Here is a 20,045-nt window from a genome sequence, read left to right as displayed (position 1 = left end):
GCTGGACTTGGTGAAAAGTGCTGTCTTTGTGTGACTTTCTTAAATGTTGTGAAAGTTGTGACAATGGTAATATTGCCATATTTCAGGCTGAGAGAGTTCGGGGTGTTCATTCTGGAGAAGAGAAAGCTCCAGAGAAACCTTATAGCAGCCTTCCAGTACCTGCAGGGGGCCTACAGGAAAGCTGGGTAAGGGCTTTTTACCAGAGAGAGTGATAGGACAAGGGGTAATGGTTTTAAACTGAGGGCAGATTTAGGTTAGACATCAGGAAAAAATTCTTCACCATGAGGGTAGTAAGGCACTGGAACAGGTTGCCCAGGAAGGTTGTGGAAGCCCCCTCCCTGGAGGTGTTTAAGGCCAGGCTGGATGAAGCTTTGTGCAGCCTAGTCTAGTGGGAGGTGTTCCTGGTCATAAAAGGGAGATTGGAAGCTGATGATCTTAAGGGTCCCTTCCAACCTTAACCATTTTATGATTCTATGATTCTTTAGCTGTGTATGAGGGAACAGTTTAAGGGGATGCACTGCATTGTCTGCATAATTGCCTCTTGGTGGTCATGAAATGGAATTCAGACCTTTCTGGGATTGTCACAACTGTTGTTGTTGCAAAGGCTGTAGAACGCCCTTGGTAAGTGTCATTTACCCTGTCTAAAAATAACCCATGCAGAGTTTCACAGGGATGCCAGGTGCCCAAACTTCACAGATGGGTATCATACTGATCAATGAACCTTACGTGATGTTTTCTTGCTTGTGTTTTTTGAAGTTAGATAAGGGATACTTTTCCTAGGAAAAGCCTGGTTTTTTAAAAAAATCATAATTTCTGAATATTCTAGTGATCAGAAATTCCTATCTGGATTTACTCCCTCCTCTGTATTAACACCATTACTCTGTCTTGCAATTAGGAAACATGATGGGGAGGACAGCAAGTGATGTGCCTTCTGCGCTTGTTTTGCATAAAAAAACCCATGAGCCTTGTTCTTTGACCTCCCTAGAGAAAAGCTTTGAGTCTTGAATTAGAGCTTTGTGCACAGAAAATTAAGGTCTGTTCTTCAGATTCTTCCTCCTATGAAATGTTGGTTTTTGTAAAATCTTGTACAATATGAAACACTTAACATTCCCCCACCTCAATTTCAGCAAAAATCTTTACAGAAAATACCATAAAATGGATGGTGACGAAGGACTGTGACCTCATTCCCACCTGATCAACAAGGATGTTCCCCTGTACTGGATACACATATAGGGAAACAAAGTATCAGAATGAAATCAGAAGATTATTCTGGAATTCTATCTTTGAACTCAGCCTAAGGAGTTAATACAGCTTCTCACACATGGTCTGTTGCCCATAAGTAAGCACTGTTTTGTAGAACTAGAGCATATTTTCTCAAAAAACAGAAGAGGCTCCAGCTTTCAAGGAGTCTCTGCCCTTAAACTCAAAATTAATGAAATGGCAATTAGTGTCCTCCTTTAAAACTTCCTCTTAGAATGAAAATATTTTAGCTCAAAGTGGAACAACTTATATTTATTACAGCTATCAGCAGTATTTAGAAGATTCCCCCTCCACAGGACAGTTTTAAGTCTCAGCTTGACAGGATGCTGAGCCACCTCATATAAACTGTAGAGGTCCCTTCTAACCTGGCATTCTAGGATTCTATGATTCTATATTTATCCAACCACTCTTTTTTTCTTCTCTCTCTCTCCTTTGGTTTTAAGAATTGAAGAAACAAGCAAAGACCTGAGGAAACAAGTGGCTCGGTTAGAAGAAGAATTGGACCAAGAAAGAAAGAAATATACGATGCTGGAGATAAAGCTGAGGAATTCTGAACGTGCTCATGAAGATGCTGAGAAGAGAAATCACCTCCTGCAGAAGGAAATGGAAGAGTTTTTTTCAACATTAGGATGTTTAACTGTTGGGAATCAAAGTGCTAAAGTCCCCAAGTAGATCAAGCTGATGTACAGCACAGAAAATTCTATTTTTGGCAAAACCAGTGAAAAATGCACATTTTGTTCTGGTATATGCTCATGTATCATGAGTAATTCTACAGTGATTGTACCCTTGGTGAGACTTGCTCTGTTGTCTTTACATGTGCTATAGTGTTTGGGCCAGCTGGGAAAGACTGCTAAACATAAAGCTTGAAAGCTCAGATATCAGATTTCCAAGAATCCTTTTTATCTACCAATCAAAATATACTATTCTCCACAGCTGTACTGCTGCCATCTTTGGATCGACTGCTCGCTGAAGGACAGTGTTAAGTCCTACAAGGTGGGTGGGATGACCAGAACTGATGGACACGCTGAGCCTGGAGCTGAGGGCCTCCTACATGTGTGCATGGGAAGATGGCAGTTCCAATAGGTTACCACATTCTTAGCATATGGGTTTAATGAGGTAGTTTTTCTCCCCACTCCCTCCCTATATAAAGTTTGTTCAGATTTCTCATTCCTGAAAGGGGCATTATTTTATGAAGATAATGTGAAAGCAAAGTCTATAAATGAGCTGAAGACAGATCTAAAAATCTTAATAATTCATTACAATTGTCCCTTATCCACCAAACAGGTTCCAGTGTTTCACAAAAATGCAACTTCTTAAATTATATGTGATTAATAATCAGATTTGTCACATAAATGTTATGGAACTTTAAATATGCACATTTTGCCCTGGGTATCTGGGGTGTTCAGAGCAAAAAAATAGAGCTGTAGTAGCTGCAAGAAAAAGATCTCATGAGCTGATATGCAGTGATCTGACATCAAGATAGAAGAAAGATTTCTTATCATTAAAACATATCCAACTTGTTGAGGGTTTTTTATCTATTAAAAGTTAATAGCAAAACCTATGGTAAAAGAAATTAGTGCAACTGGGGGGGGCAGGATAAAAGAGGAAGGGTGGAGATCTATCTGTAACCTCCCCAGAACAGCTTACACTTAGCTACCTTTTAACATTTCTCATTAAACCAGTTGATTTTTTTTGTTGTTCACAGAGAGATGCTGGGACAGGAAGAATATCACAGACAACTCAGAGCCCATTACTTCTATTATAGAAAAATCATTAGAATGAAGTTGTAATTTCTGGTAATGAGCTGCCAGGACTTGTCAAAGTTATATGTGATGCTTGTAGCACCCTGAGCCATGCAGAGCCTGCACAGAGAAAACTGTTTCACTAGATTCAGCCTGAACTCCATTTGCCAGCTCAGCACTCACAGAACTGTTCACTCTTTCTTGGCATGTAGTTTTGACAGCTGAGGGAGCTTGGCAGTCTCAGAGGAGAAAGATTTTTAATGGAAAAGTGCCATGACCCAGTGAGCTGGCTAAAGAGAAAGTACAGACTGTAGTGAAGATGCTTGCTTGTGTTTTTGGAAAATTACCTGAACCTGTCCTCTTTCCTTACTAAAGAAGAATGTAACTGTCTGGAAAGAACCTTAGTGGGCTTTCTTGAGTACCAACAGATTGTACACTTTTCTCCTCACCATCTCACGGATATTCTCACATCTGGAAGTTAACTTGCTTCTATCTCACTGTAATGCTTCTCCTTCCTACAGAAATGGAAACCATTGAGAATGAGCAAAAAGAAACATTTTGACCTAATCTTTCTTGGTCAAGACAAGATGGTAAGGTGGTAAAGGTAAGCTGAGCAGATAGGTTAAGTCAGTAATTTCAAAACATTTTCCCTTCCCAGAATACTCAGCTGGGCTGGATTCCTCACAGCCCATGGTGCCAGACAGTGTGCCTGGTACCTGAGCAGTCCACAGCAGCCACATCCTGCCACCTGCAGGCAACAGCAGCACCCTTGCCTTTTTTCCCCTACCTGCCCCACACCTTAAATGATTACTGATAGTCAGAAATGATCCTTCAAAGTTTATGATGGCCTGTTTAAAACAGCAGCATTAAGATGCCTAATATGAGAATCAACTGTTGCAACAATGATTTTGAGCTAGCCACTGCAGAGAGTTAGGCAGCATTAAGTACCATGCCAGTCATCACAAAATAAACTTCAGCATTCGGGAGTGGCCTGAATTGAACTGTAAGTAAAGTAATTCTCTGCAATCAGAACATCAGGACTGGTAAAAAAGGAAGTTTCTATTATCTGAGGCATTTAATCCTAGTAAGAATACATTTCAGGTCCTTTTGAAGATTACTCATTGCAGTAAACAAATCCTTCAAAAAGCTGTAACTACCCAGTCCATTCCAAAACACACCACAGTGGGATATTATCTCTACAAGCACAGCAACAGAAGCATCACGATTTCCCATCATGGACAACAAGCAAGAAATGGGAACATTCTTGTCCTGCTGTATGCAACCTCATGGAACACTATGCCCTTATTTGAGGAAGATTATATCCTCCTTTCCTAGCTTCAACTGTTTCTGTACAGTCTTTCCCACCACTTAATTTGCCAACTTCATGCATCTGAAAGAGTGCTCCATTTTTTGCAGACCTTTTAGCCTACTAGGGGTTGTAACCCCTAGTTCAAAGTGCCAACTTTCTTTGCAAGTGTTTACAAGACATACATTTGTTAGTATTAATAAGGCATAACAAAAGACTCCTGGAATGAGGTAGCTACATTTTTACCACAGCTTTACCTGTACAATCTTCCCAGCCTAGAACATCCCTTCCAGTATTATGCAGGCAAAAGTGTAACATTTTTCAGTGAATTAAATCAACACAAGCATATGCTTAAAAAAACCAAATCAACTAAGCCAAACAGCAGCATTTCAGAGTAACAAAAAACTAATTCTAATATGAAACAGATAATTAGTAATTACAGCTTATTAATTTACTTACATTCACCAAATAGGGCTCTGCAAGCCAGCAGCACTCTGGAGCATTTTGGTTCTCAGCTGAAGTCACTCTCAGAAAAATCCCTGGCAGAGCTAAAAGTGTCTCAGGCCTTGCTCTATATCAATGTATTACTTGGAATCAGCAACACTTTCTGCTAACATATATAAATTAAAAAGCATTTCTGAGCCTCACCACATTCCTAGAAGCACCTCACACTGGTCCAGAGAAATAAAGCAGGCTGCACTGCCCATGGTCACAGGTCCTTTTCCATACCAATGTACAGAAAGACAATGTAACAGCATGCACACAAGCACAACTCCAGGGCATCTCAAGTCTTCATTAAAGAAACATTGAGGGCCTGCTGAAAATGAAGGCAATGGCATGCATTACACTAGCATTTAGCCACACTGCAGAGGTGCCAGTGCAAGAAGTGGTCCTGGCACTAAAGCTGACGCTCCAGTAAGCTCTTCAGAAGTCAGATCCTTCAGGCTTCTCTGAGACTCAGTTTTGAGAATTACCTTCCTGAGGGCAATGGGACTGGACCCTCCTTTCATACACTAGACAGTCTATGGCTTACCTCTTTTCTGCAAGGCACGGTCTCAGCAGCTGTACTTCCAGGACAGAAGGTGGCTAGAGTTGGAAGCCAGGAAGTGGCACATCCAAAAGCCCAAGGGAACAGAGAAATGCAAGAAACATGTCACTTGCCCATGAGCAAGCTCACACACAGGACAGGACCTTAATTACCATCAAAAACAGATGCATTCTCAGGAAGGACTGATGCTAAGAAAACTAACTGCAGTGTTATTACAAAATCCATTCCAGCCTACTAAAGAAGAAATACTAAATGCATATGGTCAAACTTTTTTTTTTTCCTTTTTTATTTAAAATATCATTATAACCAATTGACATACTAGATAACAATGTATACATTCCAGTGGTGCACATGTAACCTATGGCATGAATGATTAAAAAACCCACAACATTCTCAGTAATGCCCCACCAACAGCTTATTTGGAGGGAATAAAGGAAAAGCAGAAAAAAGTATCAAATGTGGGGAAGAAAAAATTTACAGTTTTTCCCAGTACTTTTAATGGAGTATCTTTCCCTTCATATTTATTGGGACAAAACAAAACTAAGAATATACTTCAAAAGGGGCAGAAAGAATGACCACAATAATTAGGGTTTTGTTTTTTTCTCAACTTTAGTAATAAAAGTTAAAGAACTCTCAAAAATAGACTAGATATTGGGCCTACAAAAGTAATTCATCTGTATGCAAAGCTTACCAAGAATTATTCCTTTTGTAAAATGTAAAGGATGAGCTGACATTCCTAGCTATGTTTACCTGCAAAACCAGACTACAATAATAAAAATCACCAATTTACAGCTAACACAATATTCTAGATGTACATAACTGTACACAAGCTATATAATACACATGAACACCTTACGTGAAATATATAAGAAACATACTTACTGGTATCGACTCAACATTGGCCAACAGGCTTATTTTTCTAAAGGAAGTGTACTTTTCTATTCACATTCAGTGTAGTTCCAATAGCAAGGGTTAGCTTTGCTTACTTAAGAAACGTAGAAAGTTTGTGTGAGGTAGTTCAAGAAAATCTAGCTTAAAACTTTTAACTGCAGAAGTAGAAACACAATGTGATCTGATTCATAACACACTTCTGTAATGCAGAGATATCTAAAGAGGAGAAGGGAGTGGAAGAGATCACTTAAAATACCACTTTTATCAGTGCCCTTAGCGAAGAATAAATTAAGTGAATTGAAAATTTGGGTAAGCAGTAGTCTCATCACATTTCTTCATTAAACCCTCTCTGATCTTACTGAAAAAAGACAGACAACTGTCCTTAAACTCCAGTCCTCAAACTAAATGTGTAAGAACCAAAATACTGATGGGAAAATGAAATGTACCGTGGACAAGCTGCTGTCAACACAAACCAAAACACATGTAGAAACAGTAATTCGCTTCCTTTAGCAACTCAAAACAGTTGAGACACCTTCTCTCCACCTTCCTCCATAACTTAACTGAGAAACATTCAATGTCATATGCTTTGGATGATTGGCAGAGTAGGAACCATCCTCCTCTATTAGCTTTCTGGTAATTTTTCTTTATGCAATGTTGAGATAAATGCCATATACATTACTGCAGGGGCATTATGTTCATGCAAATGCCTGTCAAGGTGCTTAATTTTTGCCCTCTAATGAAATAGCCTATGTGCAGAAATGCAATTTTCTATAAAACAAAACCACATCAGTCTCACACGACTTCCTTGGACCCTGAGGCAGCAGAGGGTGCTGTTGCCACAACCACCTCAGATGCAGCTCACCAGACCCCACCTAAATTCACACCTGGGCTGGCAGGGGGGCTTACCAAACCATTTATGCTGTTACCATCTTTGTGGCTAGCTCGGATTCCTATCCAGAAAGAAACTACTGCATATACTGCAGCAAGGTTCTTCTAAACTAAAAAGCCAAGCACAACACCTACATTGGGACAAGTGCCAGGTCTGTTCAGCTTAGCAGAATGAAATGAATGCACAAACCTGGTCAGTCAGGTCAGATTGTTCAACTGATGGGTACTGCTTTGGCAGTCCAGCTGCTCACACCTTAATACACAAAATCCCTCAATTCTACAAAAGGAGAGAAGCTGTTTTATTTTTGATGCCTACCACAGCTCTAAACAGAGAAGGCAGAAATTAATCTCGTTACTATTGCCCAACTTTTAACCTCACTTGACATAAGAAATGAGACAGCTCACTGTAATTCAATCCCAACCAACTCCCAATGGATTGGAAGAGCTCTGCAAGAGGAAAGTTGCATGCACTTCAGTGAAACCTGTTGTCATGAGAAGGTTTTGGAATCACAGACTAAAATAAAGCTTAGTAATACTTTAAGATCATTCAGTGTATTAGATAGTACAAGATCTAACAACATAGGACTAGACAAAGCTGAACTCTAGGTACCCATTTGTTTACTATCTGTGGCAGTGTACAACCATCTATGAAATAATTTTGTATTTCAACAAACAAAAAGGGTACTTTAGACTAGCATGTTGTTGTGACAATTTGATTACTGAATCTATTTTCTTGTCTTTGTAAAAAGTAATGCTGCTATGAAGATGGTGCCAGAAGGGAACTCTAGGTTCCTGCAGGGAAAACTCCGACCTTACTGAAACAATCCCTTTAAACACAGATCACTCACACAGCAATGGGTTGCAGCAGCCAGTCCAACACATTCATTCATCAGCTCTGCCTTAAAAGCAGAAAAATTCAATTCTCCTTAGAACCACAAACACAGTTAAGATACTATTGTTATTACACTGTAGTAAAAGCCCAGTAACTATTTCACTCAGTATTAATTTTTAAAGCAATTTTTCTTAAGGACACTGGAAAGTGATAGCAAAAATTACTTTAAAGTTTCAAAGTATTCAGTCACCACTGCAATCCAGAGGGGTCATAAAAAGTACTGTTCTATCAACAAAAATTTTGGCTTAAATCACAGCTTAAACTTTGATAAAAAATTACAAAACAGACTGTTCTGCTGGTCTCTGTCAAACTTCAGCAGATTTTCTGTGTTTCAGTGCTAGATAAATCCAAACATGTCCAGCCTATTCTGAGGTAATATACCATTTGGCAGGATCCTGTAGAAATAACTGCCTTAACAAATGTGGTTCAGAAAGGCAATATTGAAATATTAGATACAAGTGAGGAAAGCAGAATTACACGCAGACACACTTACCAGCAGTCTAGCCAGGCCAGGAAAACAACTGTGGAGTTTATCAACTTAGTCATCTTTGAGACATTACCATTCCTTGTAACCCTATGTTTTTAAAAAAGACACATTAGATATTGAAAGCATTACCATCATTTCTATTTTTCTGAAACTTACTGCAAAGATAGATTTTCCTCTTTCTATCAGAATGTAAAAAAGATATCTATTTAACCCAACCAGCAGAAGGAACCACACTGAAGAGCATCAGTCATTCCTGGGTGACCTCTGTAGCCAGTTACATGATTAGCTTATGCTCTAGGCCTGACAAGACTTCTGTATTTTTTTAATGCTCATTTTTGTGAGCACTATTAATTTCAATTCCTTGTCACATTCTAATTCACTACACAAAATATGCACCTACACAAGGCAATCAATTATGCAGCCTAGCTTCACTAAAAATCTGCATTTTCTAAAGGAATAAATTCGGAATGATTGTTTAACTCATACATAAACTTAAGTCAGTTATACATAAATCATTCTGTAAATATAAAATGTAAACAGTTAAAATACTTCTGTGAGGAGCAGCACCATCTTTCACGACTATTTAGTAACTGTTCTACATATTTCAATGTATCTTTTGTTTAAAAAGGGTATTGAAACCTGGAGCATCAGTGCTGAAAACTACTGAATATTTCTGACTTAAAAAGAACCATTATTATGATTTCTGCTACACTGGTGTCATGGTGAAATGAAAGAGATAAATATTAATTTATACAGCACTACTTCTCCCGCCTTTGGAAGGCATATATTGCTGACTTGATGCATTAACTACAGAAATCCTGAGGTTCTCCTACCACTTAATGGTTTTTAGATATGAGTTACTGTTGGTGGAGAAAGAACAGCTGAAGTTTTGCCCCTATTGCATTCATGTCGTTCCCTCTTCTACACAAAAAAGAGCCTACCTAAGTAGACAAATTAGTAAGAAATAAAACTCCCAAGAATCACATATGACATGAAAGTACAGCTACAGCATACTTATCTTCCCTGCTGGCAATCTAGACTTCCTGGATACACTTTGTTTTGTGTGTACAAAAACAGGCTACAAGCTAGAAGTAAACAGTTTATTTGCATTGCAATGTATTATTCATGAAGTATCCTCATGTTTTATAGTGATCATAGGATTTGGCATGCCACAGCTTTGCAGAAAATGCCACATTACTTTGTTAGGGTAGCTATTTCTGCAGCTTTGAAGATATGCTTTGCTTTCTTAAGTTTGTAAAACCATTCAGATGAAGTTACTTTGCAAAGGGTCGTATACTTTTTATCTAAAAAAATTCACTGGTTGTTGCTTTTGCTGAAGTCTTAAAGGCAAGTGGTCAAAATAAAAGCATTTTGTTTGCTGCCAGCTCAAAACTACAGCTGGCTGCACTGAATTCTCTTCTCCCTCCATCTGCACATGGACATATATGACCAAGCATAAAACTTTGAAGGATATCATGAACAAAACATTTGGAATAAATTCTAATTAAAAAATTGAAACCTATAAAATCTTAAATAATTAATTATATGGTAATGACCACAACATTAATATGTGCTTCGATAAAACAAATCTTACAAATTCAGTAAAAAAAGATCAGCAGCATAAAAGTAAAGCAAATATGCAGATTTTAAAACCACAATAAAAATTATCAGGTTTAATATTTTACAGTTAATTACAGCAAAAAAGTGGCTGCTTTTAACACAACTTACAGTTTAAATTACAGCACTTTATGATGAATTCTACAATTATTTTTGAAAAAACACTCAAAAATGCCACCAAATTTTAAAGGTGCCCTATTAATGACTAAAAGGACCCCCCCTCCCACCCCCCAAAAGACCAAGTAGTCATCTACAGCAACCCAGAGGTCCAGCTGAGTTTTCTAGACTGCTGTCTGTATCAGAGGCCAATGTTGGATCTGTTGACATTGAAGACACATCATTGACAGATGACGATGAAGATGGATGTTGAGAGCCATTGATCATTGCTGCACCTGTGCTATGAGAAACAAAACAGCAAATCAGTTGCAGATGGTTGCATGGTTTAGTACTTGCATTAGTCTGTCACTTTCTAATAGTCATTACTTTCTCCTGTTCTGTCAGATTTGAAGAGATGCGTCTCAATCCATTGTCGAAGTAAATAAAACCCACAATATTTTAACATAGGGCTTAATGAATGGGATGTCAAGAGCCACAGAGCCCACATGGCACTATACCTGTCAAATTACAAGAAATGCTAATGGCTAAAAATCACAAACACAGACAATATTGCATAAAGCCAGAGCTAAGATATCCTACCAAATGTTGAGATCCAAAGCTAGAATTATATCTACATATTTAGATAAAGAAATAAGAGAACTGGTTTTTTCCTTCACACTAGGAAACGGCTGATGTTCAGCCACATCGTATACTTTCAATCTCAGATAATGCAGTGATTTTTAAGTCTGGACTTCAGTGAACTCTGAACAGAGTCACCACTAGCTGTCCAACTCTTGCTGTCATTTTTCAACAGTGTACATGGAGTCCTATCAAAGTTCAGCCAACAGTCCCATTTTGCTCCAAAATTCAGCAACAGTTTCTGAAAGTGCTCTGTATTTTTCTTTTCTGTTTAGAGGCAGACTACCTAGAAATTCAAGTCAGACTACCTAGAAATCCTGTTTCTTTACTTAATAGATACAAGTAGGGGTTATATCTTTATTTGAAAGTACACCAGCTAGAAGTGACACATCTAACCAGATTATGGCAACAGAGCACCAGTACCTGCCAAGATGTTTCTTGATGACTGAATAAAGCACCAGTTAAACAGGGTCAAAATTAAAAAGGAATTTACCAGATTAATAAAAAGATACGTCAACCCCATACATTCCATTCCAATAAGCAGTTTCTCAAACGCAATTCAAGAGGATATTGGTCATTTAAGAGCCATATTTTGGAGCTAGGTTACTCTTTCCTGACCTAAAACTCAATGCTTTCTACTGTGCTTTTATTGTAACCAACCTAAAGGGGCTGGTTGTCCACGTATAACCCCATTCTTGGTCCTCTCCTCCAGGTCCATGACTTCCTTGTATATCAACTCTGAAAACAGAGATAGAAAAGCAAAAAATTAATTTGAAAACCCAAGACTGGATTAATGATTAATTCCTATTGAAATGTAAGTTTAAATTTCATATGTTTATTACTGCTCAGAATTAGTTTTGAACAATACACTGTAGAGGCTAGAGAACAACTGGCACATGACAGAAAAATGTACAACTCTTCTGTCGGAGCCACAACGGGCTGGCACTCTCAAGAACCCACTGACATGACTTTGAGACTCTTTTGTCCAGGCTCCTTGGGGACCTGTGGTTAAACTGGTTCTTTATAACCATTCAATTTATATCAATGACTTTTCTGTACAGATAAATTGAATCAGTCTTCAAAGGAATGGGTAGGAACAAGCCCAAACAACACTGCCATGCTCCCAACAAACATCTGCAACTACATTTCCACAGCAACAGCATCTAAAGGTCCAGATCACCATGAAATGGAATATAACATTGGCATGTAAGTAGCCACTCCAAATGAAAGCAGCAACTTAATCTTCCAGTTACAGAAGTTACTCATCCTTAAACAGGTTAAAAGTGCTTGTAACATGAATCATACATCCTGTGTACTGGCCAGGAGGTTTTTAGGCTAATTACCCAGCTTATTACCCAGAAAAGACCTAAGTCATGAATCTACAAAAGGAACAACAGAAGAAAAGTACTAAAAAACGTTAAATGCAGCTTATAAGAACTGACCGTCACAATACTGCTTCTTATCTGTCACTGGCAAACTAGTAGAATGTACAGTTTGGGGGAAAAAAAAAACAACAGCATTTAAGAATTATGATTTCAAGGACTATGGGAGCCTGAAAAGTAAATTCTATATTGCTTGAAACACCCTCAGCACATCTGCTTCAAAAGGGAAATAACTTACTCTGGAAGGAGGATGGCAAAACAATTTCCACAGCTCTCCCTCCCTCTCTGCATTTAAGATTAAAACTCAGTTGCTAACAGAAAGCAACTTAAAAGTGTGGTAATATTAGATTTTACAGACTTGTGCCCATTACCAGCCAACACAATCAAACTGTCAAAAATTATTCAGGAAACATCTCCCCTGTTTTTGTTTTTGTTTTTTTTTTCCTCTGGAGAGAAAAAGGTTATACAGGTCTAATATCCCATTCTAGTGCTCAATGCACTAAATTCTTGCTTAAATGTAACATATATATGCTGCACAGCAACCTCAATCTGCATTTTTTCTTAGCACTAGAATCTCTGCAATAACACCACATCTTTTAGAAGTAATTTAAAAATTAAGCACAAGCTTTACAAGTAACAAAGAGCTTCACCTTAGACTTCATCATTTTACACCTCATATACGATTAGGGAATACAGATACTGAGCATGAAAGATCAGACTCTTGCAGGTATGAGTCTTACTTTATACTGTGATCCTTTCCACACCTCAACTCCAGCTACTTTATCAAGATCCCAAAGGTGAAAACCATCAGCATCTTCATAACAACTGCAATTTCACTATCTCACCCTTTACGAGCACTTTCAAATCCTCTGCTTGATTTAAAACAATACAATTATTGCAATTAGGCTCTTCACGTGAAGACTAGAGCTTCTACTTCAGACTCACATCACTTAAACTCCTGCATCTTTTTCACTGCAGCAGTTATTCCAGAAGAGTTACTCTCTCTAAAAATGCTGCCCTATGGTTTGCAAAAGGTGACTGAGCAGGTCTTAAGTTCACTACAAAGGTTCAGTGCTTTCACAGGAAAATTTTTAGTGTCACAACAATCAAGACATTGTGAAGCACTGATCTATTCTCTTGCCATTCCAAGAAGTTTAAGTAAATACTACTATGTTGCTCAGAAGCACCTAAATAACAGTTATTGTTGGGCCCCAGACTACTCCTAAAAGCCATATTATACTCTAAAATGCCCTTCTTACCTTTCCATTCTTCTATCGTGTGCTCTCTTTCATCTAATTGCTTATCTGGTATCTTTGGTGGAGGCTGAAAAACAAAACTAACTCATGATAAAGCAGTTAAACGGGATATAAAACCAGAATAAATGAAAAATGAAAGTAAACACTCAGAATATGAACCTCATTTAAATATACTGTATTTATATGGTCACATATTATCTCATACTTGGACTCTGCTTATTTTCTACAAGGTACTACATGTTTTAAAGTTATTCTGATTAGCAGATTTGCTTACATTACTGTAATAATTAAACTAGAAACTGAACAGTCAAGTAAAAACGCTCCTAAGTGCAGCAGTCTCCAACCCAACCAGCCCTTTCTACCTACTTACTGTTAATTATTAAGTTTTTCCTCTGGCTATTATAGATCAGCAGAATTCTAATTGCATCATTTAAATTAAGCAACTTTTTCTATTTTTACTGGGCCACTTTCATTTTTTTAAAAATGTCACTTTCCTCATAAGCTGAAATTCTCCTGAAATTAACTTTTAAAGAACAATTTTTAAGTAATCCCTTTGTTCATTAGTATTAATAACTGAAAGCTCAAGATCTTGTACTCAGATTTTGCTGAAACACTTATTTCCTAGTTTAATAGTACTATCAGTTGCTACAACTAATAAAGATATTCCTCTCATCCAAGAGTAAGTACCTTAGAAACCTGTCAAGTGCAAATAAACCACACTGAAGTGAGAAACTTAATAAAATAGAACCATGCATATAAGATTTCATAAAATCAAAGAATTATTAAGGCCAAGCTGGCCTCTTGGAGTTTCTACTTTACTTCCTCTTATTTGGATTTCAGATGCATTACTACATGTCCAGATTATATACATTTATACACAAACACACAGATGCAGGTACTCCAGTTTGCACCCATTCCTGATACTTTATCATATAAACACATCAATCAATGATAATAAGAACCATTATGATTCAGTTCATTTTCTAGTGAAATGTGTAGATAATACACTAATCTTCTTTCAAGCATCACAATAAGTTTGCTTTAGTACAGTGCCTTCCTAATCAATCAGACACCTAAAACAAGAACTTACAGCTTCTGCTTCTGATGGATCGTACCAAACATTGATGTATGGGTGCTGCAAGGCTTCATCCACAGAGATTCTTTTAGAAGCATCTATAACCAGCATTTTTGACAACAAATCCCTTGCTTGACTTGCTGCAAAAAGTGACATTTTCTATTTAGAATAGTGTTGTATATAGTGTACATAATACAGTATTTCAAAGCTCTTAAGGAGAGGAGACTCAGAGTAAATAAATTCCAGTTTAATATCTATGCAACCCTTACATAATTTGGCATTAAGAAAAGTGGCCCATTTAATGGGGGAAAAAATGTTGAAGAGAATATTACAGGTGGGAAAGGGATTGGACATGTTTCATTATATGTTTTCAGCATACAGTGCCCCTTGGCATGACATCCTTCTGTGAATTATAACTCAGCTGCCAGTACAGCCCTGTCTGGAATAACAGTGGGCAAGCACCTCCTACCCCCCTCTTACAATCTATGGGGAGAAAACTGTCATGTACAGTTAGTCACATGACACATCAGTCACAGAAAATATAGTGACTCTGGGACCCCACTGAGTAGGTGACTTTTAGAATCAGTAAGTTCTTTCAGTAACTACAGGGTAACTATGTATTATGAACAGTCATAATACATAGGAATATTCATCCCTAGAGAAAGAGGAGTGGCTCTGCCTACAAAACTTCCATTCCACCTTCCCCCTGCTCTTCTCTAAATCACATTGACATTTGTCATTGAGAGGAATAGATGTGCTCCTTTTCTTATACAGGCATCTCCAGAATACAAGCTGTTTCAGAGAAGATAAGAAAGTAGAGGAAAGCATACACCAGAATGTGTGTACATTGTATATAAATATAATAATATTTAAATCCTTAGCAAGATGATGATATATAGTGAATAAAACCAAGATATATTTCTGTTTGAGATATCACAGTTTAAAAACTTTGAAAATATACAAAACACAGAAGACAGACCTTACCTTTAAGCTTATTGTGCTCAGAGTCGGCTGGGAAAAGGACATCTGGAAAGAGTTTTTCAAAACTATAACCAGCATATTTAGGTCTGTTCTCCACATAAGTTCGGACTGTAGGCTGTAATTTCTTCATAAATTCGGGACACGGTGTCCCTAGCTGCTCTATGACTTTATTCCATTGATCAATATCTAAGGTTACACAGCTAAGAAAAACACTGTGTCTGATTTTCAGCTAGAAAGTTATGTTAAAAACAGATAAAATATCCAACAGAGAGAACACACAATATTATAATAAAATATCAAGTTAATCATCATTAATTAGGACTACCTTTTTGGTGAAAACAGTGAAACAAAGCAAGACTGTGACAGAGTAATCAAAGCAGTATGTGTTTTACTCAAAATAATCATTAACTAGCAAAGGATATACTTCTGAGAAACCGAGAAAATTAAAAGACTCACAAAATGTAACAAGTGAATTTAAATAAAGGCCTTATTTGGGTTCTGGAGAAGAACTTACTTACTGATCTAAACATGTATTCATAGTCAAGCTACTATGCATCACCAAGGCACTCGTGAGAACTGCCCCATGTAGGTGCTTTGTCCTTTGTTCTCACCTGGACCTCTCAGACCAGTCCTGGACTCTCCCAAGTCAGGGATCTTTCACCAATGACATGCAACACGAATGGACACAAAGGGTGAAATCGTGGCCCACACAGGTCAACAACAACAACTCTGTCAGAGACTGGAATGCACAAGTTAAAGAGTTTCAAGGACACATAAGAAACATCTTAAAAGTTTACATAAGGTAAATGGGAAATTGACCAGTTAACAGCAGAAAAATTTAGTATGTGTTACAAAGTCAAAAAAGGAACGTTTGGCTCAGGAATTCCTAGTTGCAGATGGTTAGATACTGGAAAAGAGCTCAGGTAAAATTTTATGCATGCTTATCTCATTCATATATTCTACCCAACTTTTTTGGCAACCATCGAAGACAGGATTTAGGGAATACCTAAACCTTCAGTTGGATGTAGCAGGCTCCCCTCCTGCATTCTTAAAACTTAACAGCAGACCCTTATATAAGGATTTTCAGGCTCTACGGTGCTTCAGTACAGGCCTTGAAAAAGAACCATTTACACTGTATGGCACTGAGCCTATATTGAAAAATCATGCTCGTAAACCAGATGCATAAAGCTAAGCATGGTGCAGCTCACCCAATGACAGAGCTGTGTGAAAATAAGGATGCCTTGGATCTCCTCCCTGTGGCTCAAAATCCTCACCCAGTCTTCACCCCTAAATGGTACTATATCAGTTATTAAACAGTTAACCTGCAGGAAAGCAGAAAAGATTTATGACGGCATCTAAAAACTGGAGTGTAACTACTAGTAAAACAAGTAAGATGCCAAACTTCATTTAGATCCATTAATTTTAGAGTTTCACCTCTATTTGCTTGCAGTAGCCTCTCTGAGGTACTGTTCACAGGACAATCCATTCAGCTACTACCAAGCTACTCATGGAATAAAAAAAGTGCCAGATATTTCTGAAAGCTGTTTACAAGATCATTTTTGCATACAAAATAAAAAACAAAACACCTCCAGACTGTAACTACTGTAGTTGGTTAGGAATTTTTTGTAAACATTCCTAGAAAATCTAAAGAAGGATCATAACTAACATGCTCGGATACTAAAAACACACAAAAATTATCTCGAAAGCAAAAATCTATGCATGCGAATCGCTAAAACACCACCTAAACAAAAGAAATAAATCTTCAATGTGACAACATCCAAAAGCAATGCACAGACACTGTATTAAATTGGAAAATGAAAAGGGGGAGGAGGAGCGGAAAGGAAAAAGAAAAAAATAAATTGTTTGCCCAAGTGGTATTTTGTTCATCTTGGTTAGCATTAATCTCTAAATACAGTCATACATGCTCCGTTGTGGGTTTGCTTTAAATGGTATAACTGTAGACATTTTTGCAGCTTCCTAGAATTAAGATAATGAACTTGCAAATTGTATTTTGAAAAGGCAGTTTAAAACTAGTATTTTAAAAATTAGAACCACCTTAATCTGGAACTGTATTGTTGCAGTATCTTTTGACCTTTTACAACTACTTCCTAGGCCAAAGGTAAGGATACGATCTGTACCAGGAAATAAAACACCACCTTTGATCATTTCTCCCATGATGCACCCAACTGACCAAATGTCAACTGAAAACAAAATGCAATGATATTAACATAAAAGAGAGTTATTAAAATAAATAAAATATCTAGACACACACATAACATAAAGTGACTATAAAAAGCGTGTGTAATGAAGATGAGTGAAGGTGAATGTATGCTAACTACAGGACCAGCAGAGACTATGTCCTACTGCTAGATGCAGCCTGAATATAAATGAAGTTCTTAAAAATTTTCTCAAGTGTATCACAAGAAAAATCTATGTTCATTTAATAATAAAAAAAAAATTGTACAATACGCATTTTCATGACACAACATCAATAAAAAAGCTTAATCACTTCCTAACTAATTCAACCTGCTGCAGCAGCACAAGGATACAGTCCCTTCCTGGAAAGAGGATTTTGTGGCAAACCATTTCGCCCATAATGCACCCCACAGACCATAAATCCACTATGTTTGTAGCACAAAAAGAAGGAAAAGCAAAGCAAACGGTCATTTAAAATTAAAAGAAGCGTAACGTGACTGCATCCTATAAACTGCAGAGACAGCACAGGAAGAAGAGCAAGTCTATATTAATCAATGAAAACACATCAAAATACACTGAACATAAGGATTAGCTTTTAACTGTCTCAAATACAAGGCAGAAAAACATCCTTTTGTTTAACATCGTGCTAGAGCAAGAGCTAGAGCACAGAGGGAGAGAGATACACACAAATCAAGCAAAGTAAAGCCCTTCAAGCTTTGAGGCTTGCAAAGCTACCTCTGCTAATAGACTCAATTGATGCAAAGATAACTGTATTTCTTTAAAGTAATTTTATTGTTGTGGTTGAAAGAATTTTAGAAGTAGCTAAGTAATCTGACCTTTAAAAATACTGTATACCTACAGAGTTTATACTTTTAGGGGGAGAATTAATAGGTTATTACACAGGAATTACAATTTACCATCAAGTATTTTCTAAAAGTCAGATTACAATGTATCTCTCTCTCCCTTTAAATAAAAAGCCAACACAATCAGTAAAAGATCACAGAATTTTAGAGGATCAGTTAATGACAATATTAGTATGCTCCTAAAAGATCTTCAGTTACAATTACTTAAAAGCATTTATCCAGTTATGCTGAAATAACATCTTATGCAAAAGAAAAACTCAAAACCAATTTTAAAAATGGAAAACACATTTTCTAACATTACCATGAATCACTCAGGGACATACTCAAAGATGAACAGGTTACTTTTTAAAGGTATGTCATTTTTTTGTTTGCTTGCTTTTTTTGGCTTAAGCCTGAATGCAAAAGTTTTCTTGAGGTCATAGTAATGAATTTGTATTATTAATACTTTTACATCAATCATGAGACTTGGAATTTCAATTAAGCAGATAAGAAGTGGATTTAAATGGTAACAATTGTACTAAAAATTACATTAATAATTCTGAAGGAGCTCAACAATGTCAAGCAAAAAATGTTGCTTCTTATTGGAAACACTCCTTCCCACTTATTTACGAGTTCCTCTAAAATAGTATCTAAAACACATGATAGGAGATCATAGTTGTACATATTAATAGGTCAAAATTAAGGGCCTGGTTCATTTAAAAAATGATAGTCAATATTTTATCATTAATGTTGCTTTTTCTTTAGAAATGCTTTTCAGACACTTAAGAAAAGTACATAGTCTTTGGCTTACAAACCCAAATATATGAACCCAAGTTTTGCATTTAACTTTAACAAAATTCTGAATGTTGACTTTTTCACCTGCAAAACAATCTCCTGCCATCACAAACCAAAATATACCCAAATCTATTGTAATTAGCTTGTGTCCAACATGATAAATATGATGCCCAAAATTACAGGGAGAAGTCTAGAAAAATAAATGAGTCAGTGACTTATTGTCATGCCTTAGAAGACAAATTACTTCAGAGGTAAAGAAAAACATTGGAAACAATTCCTCCTCTGGTCAACCAAACTTGTGATCTTTGGGGGTGCTTTGGTATACCGTGTTCATTATCAAAGAAAATAATTTTGTAAGACTTTAACTCCTGTGAATTCTTCTGCAGAAGACAGTAAAATCTTACTACAGATTTGAAAAATCTTTTTTAAAAATCAACTGTTTGTCATATCCACTATATCCAAACATGCTTTACCTCCTCCAATATCAAAACCCATATAGAATTTAACTCTATGATTAGTTTGTCCTAGATCTTTGCAAGTTTTAAAGCAATTAAGGATTTCAGATGTGCATATAGGATCAAAAGAACACTACTCTGCAGTAGGTATCTCAGTCATCAAAACATGTATTGATATCGTCCTACGTAAGTTCAGC

General features: G+C 37.0%; 2 protein-coding genes across 4 annotated transcripts in view; one reads left to right on the top strand and one right to left on the bottom strand.

Moving 5' to 3' along the window:
• ARHGAP22 (Rho GTPase activating protein 22) overlaps positions 1–2,152 on the top strand; it is a 112,356-nt gene extending 110,204 nt beyond the window's left edge. The window contains exon 9 of the mRNA XM_010000345.1: positions 1,704–2,152. Coding sequence (XP_009998647.1) covers positions 1,704–1,932 — 229 coding nt within the window. The 3' untranslated portion in view covers positions 1,933–2,152. The remainder of the gene's footprint in view (positions 1–1,703) is intronic.
• A 7,448-nt stretch (positions 2,153–9,600) lies between these two features.
• The window catches only part of MAPK8 (mitogen-activated protein kinase 8), a 21,810-nt gene continuing 11,365 nt past the window's right edge, over positions 9,601–20,045 (bottom strand). Inside the window, exons 6-11 of one of the 3 annotated variants that reach the window (XM_010000344.1) lie at positions 17,690–17,761; positions 15,564–15,746; positions 14,595–14,719; positions 13,508–13,571; positions 11,527–11,604; positions 9,601–10,528 (exon numbers count right to left, since the gene is read on the bottom strand). In XM_010000344.1, coding sequence (XP_009998646.1) covers positions 10,512–10,528; positions 11,527–11,604; positions 13,508–13,571; positions 14,595–14,719; positions 15,564–15,746; positions 17,690–17,761 — 539 coding nt within the window. In that variant the 3' untranslated portion in view covers positions 9,601–10,511. Of the gene's footprint in view, positions 10,529–11,526; positions 11,605–13,507; positions 13,572–14,594; positions 14,720–15,563; positions 15,747–17,689; positions 17,762–18,109; positions 18,182–20,045 lie in introns of all 3 variants that reach the window. The other 2 variants (XM_010000342.1, XM_010000343.1) reach the window with 2 other exon arrangements.

The sequence above is a fragment of the Chaetura pelagica genome, unplaced genomic scaffold (genome assembly GCF_000747805.2).
Source record: "Chaetura pelagica isolate M959 unplaced genomic scaffold, ChaPel_1.0 scaffold156, whole genome shotgun sequence".
NCBI lineage: Eukaryota > Metazoa > Chordata > Aves > Apodiformes > Apodidae > Chaetura > Chaetura pelagica.
Note: the sequence above shows the minus strand (reverse complement) of the source record. Positions and strands in the feature narration are given on the sequence as shown.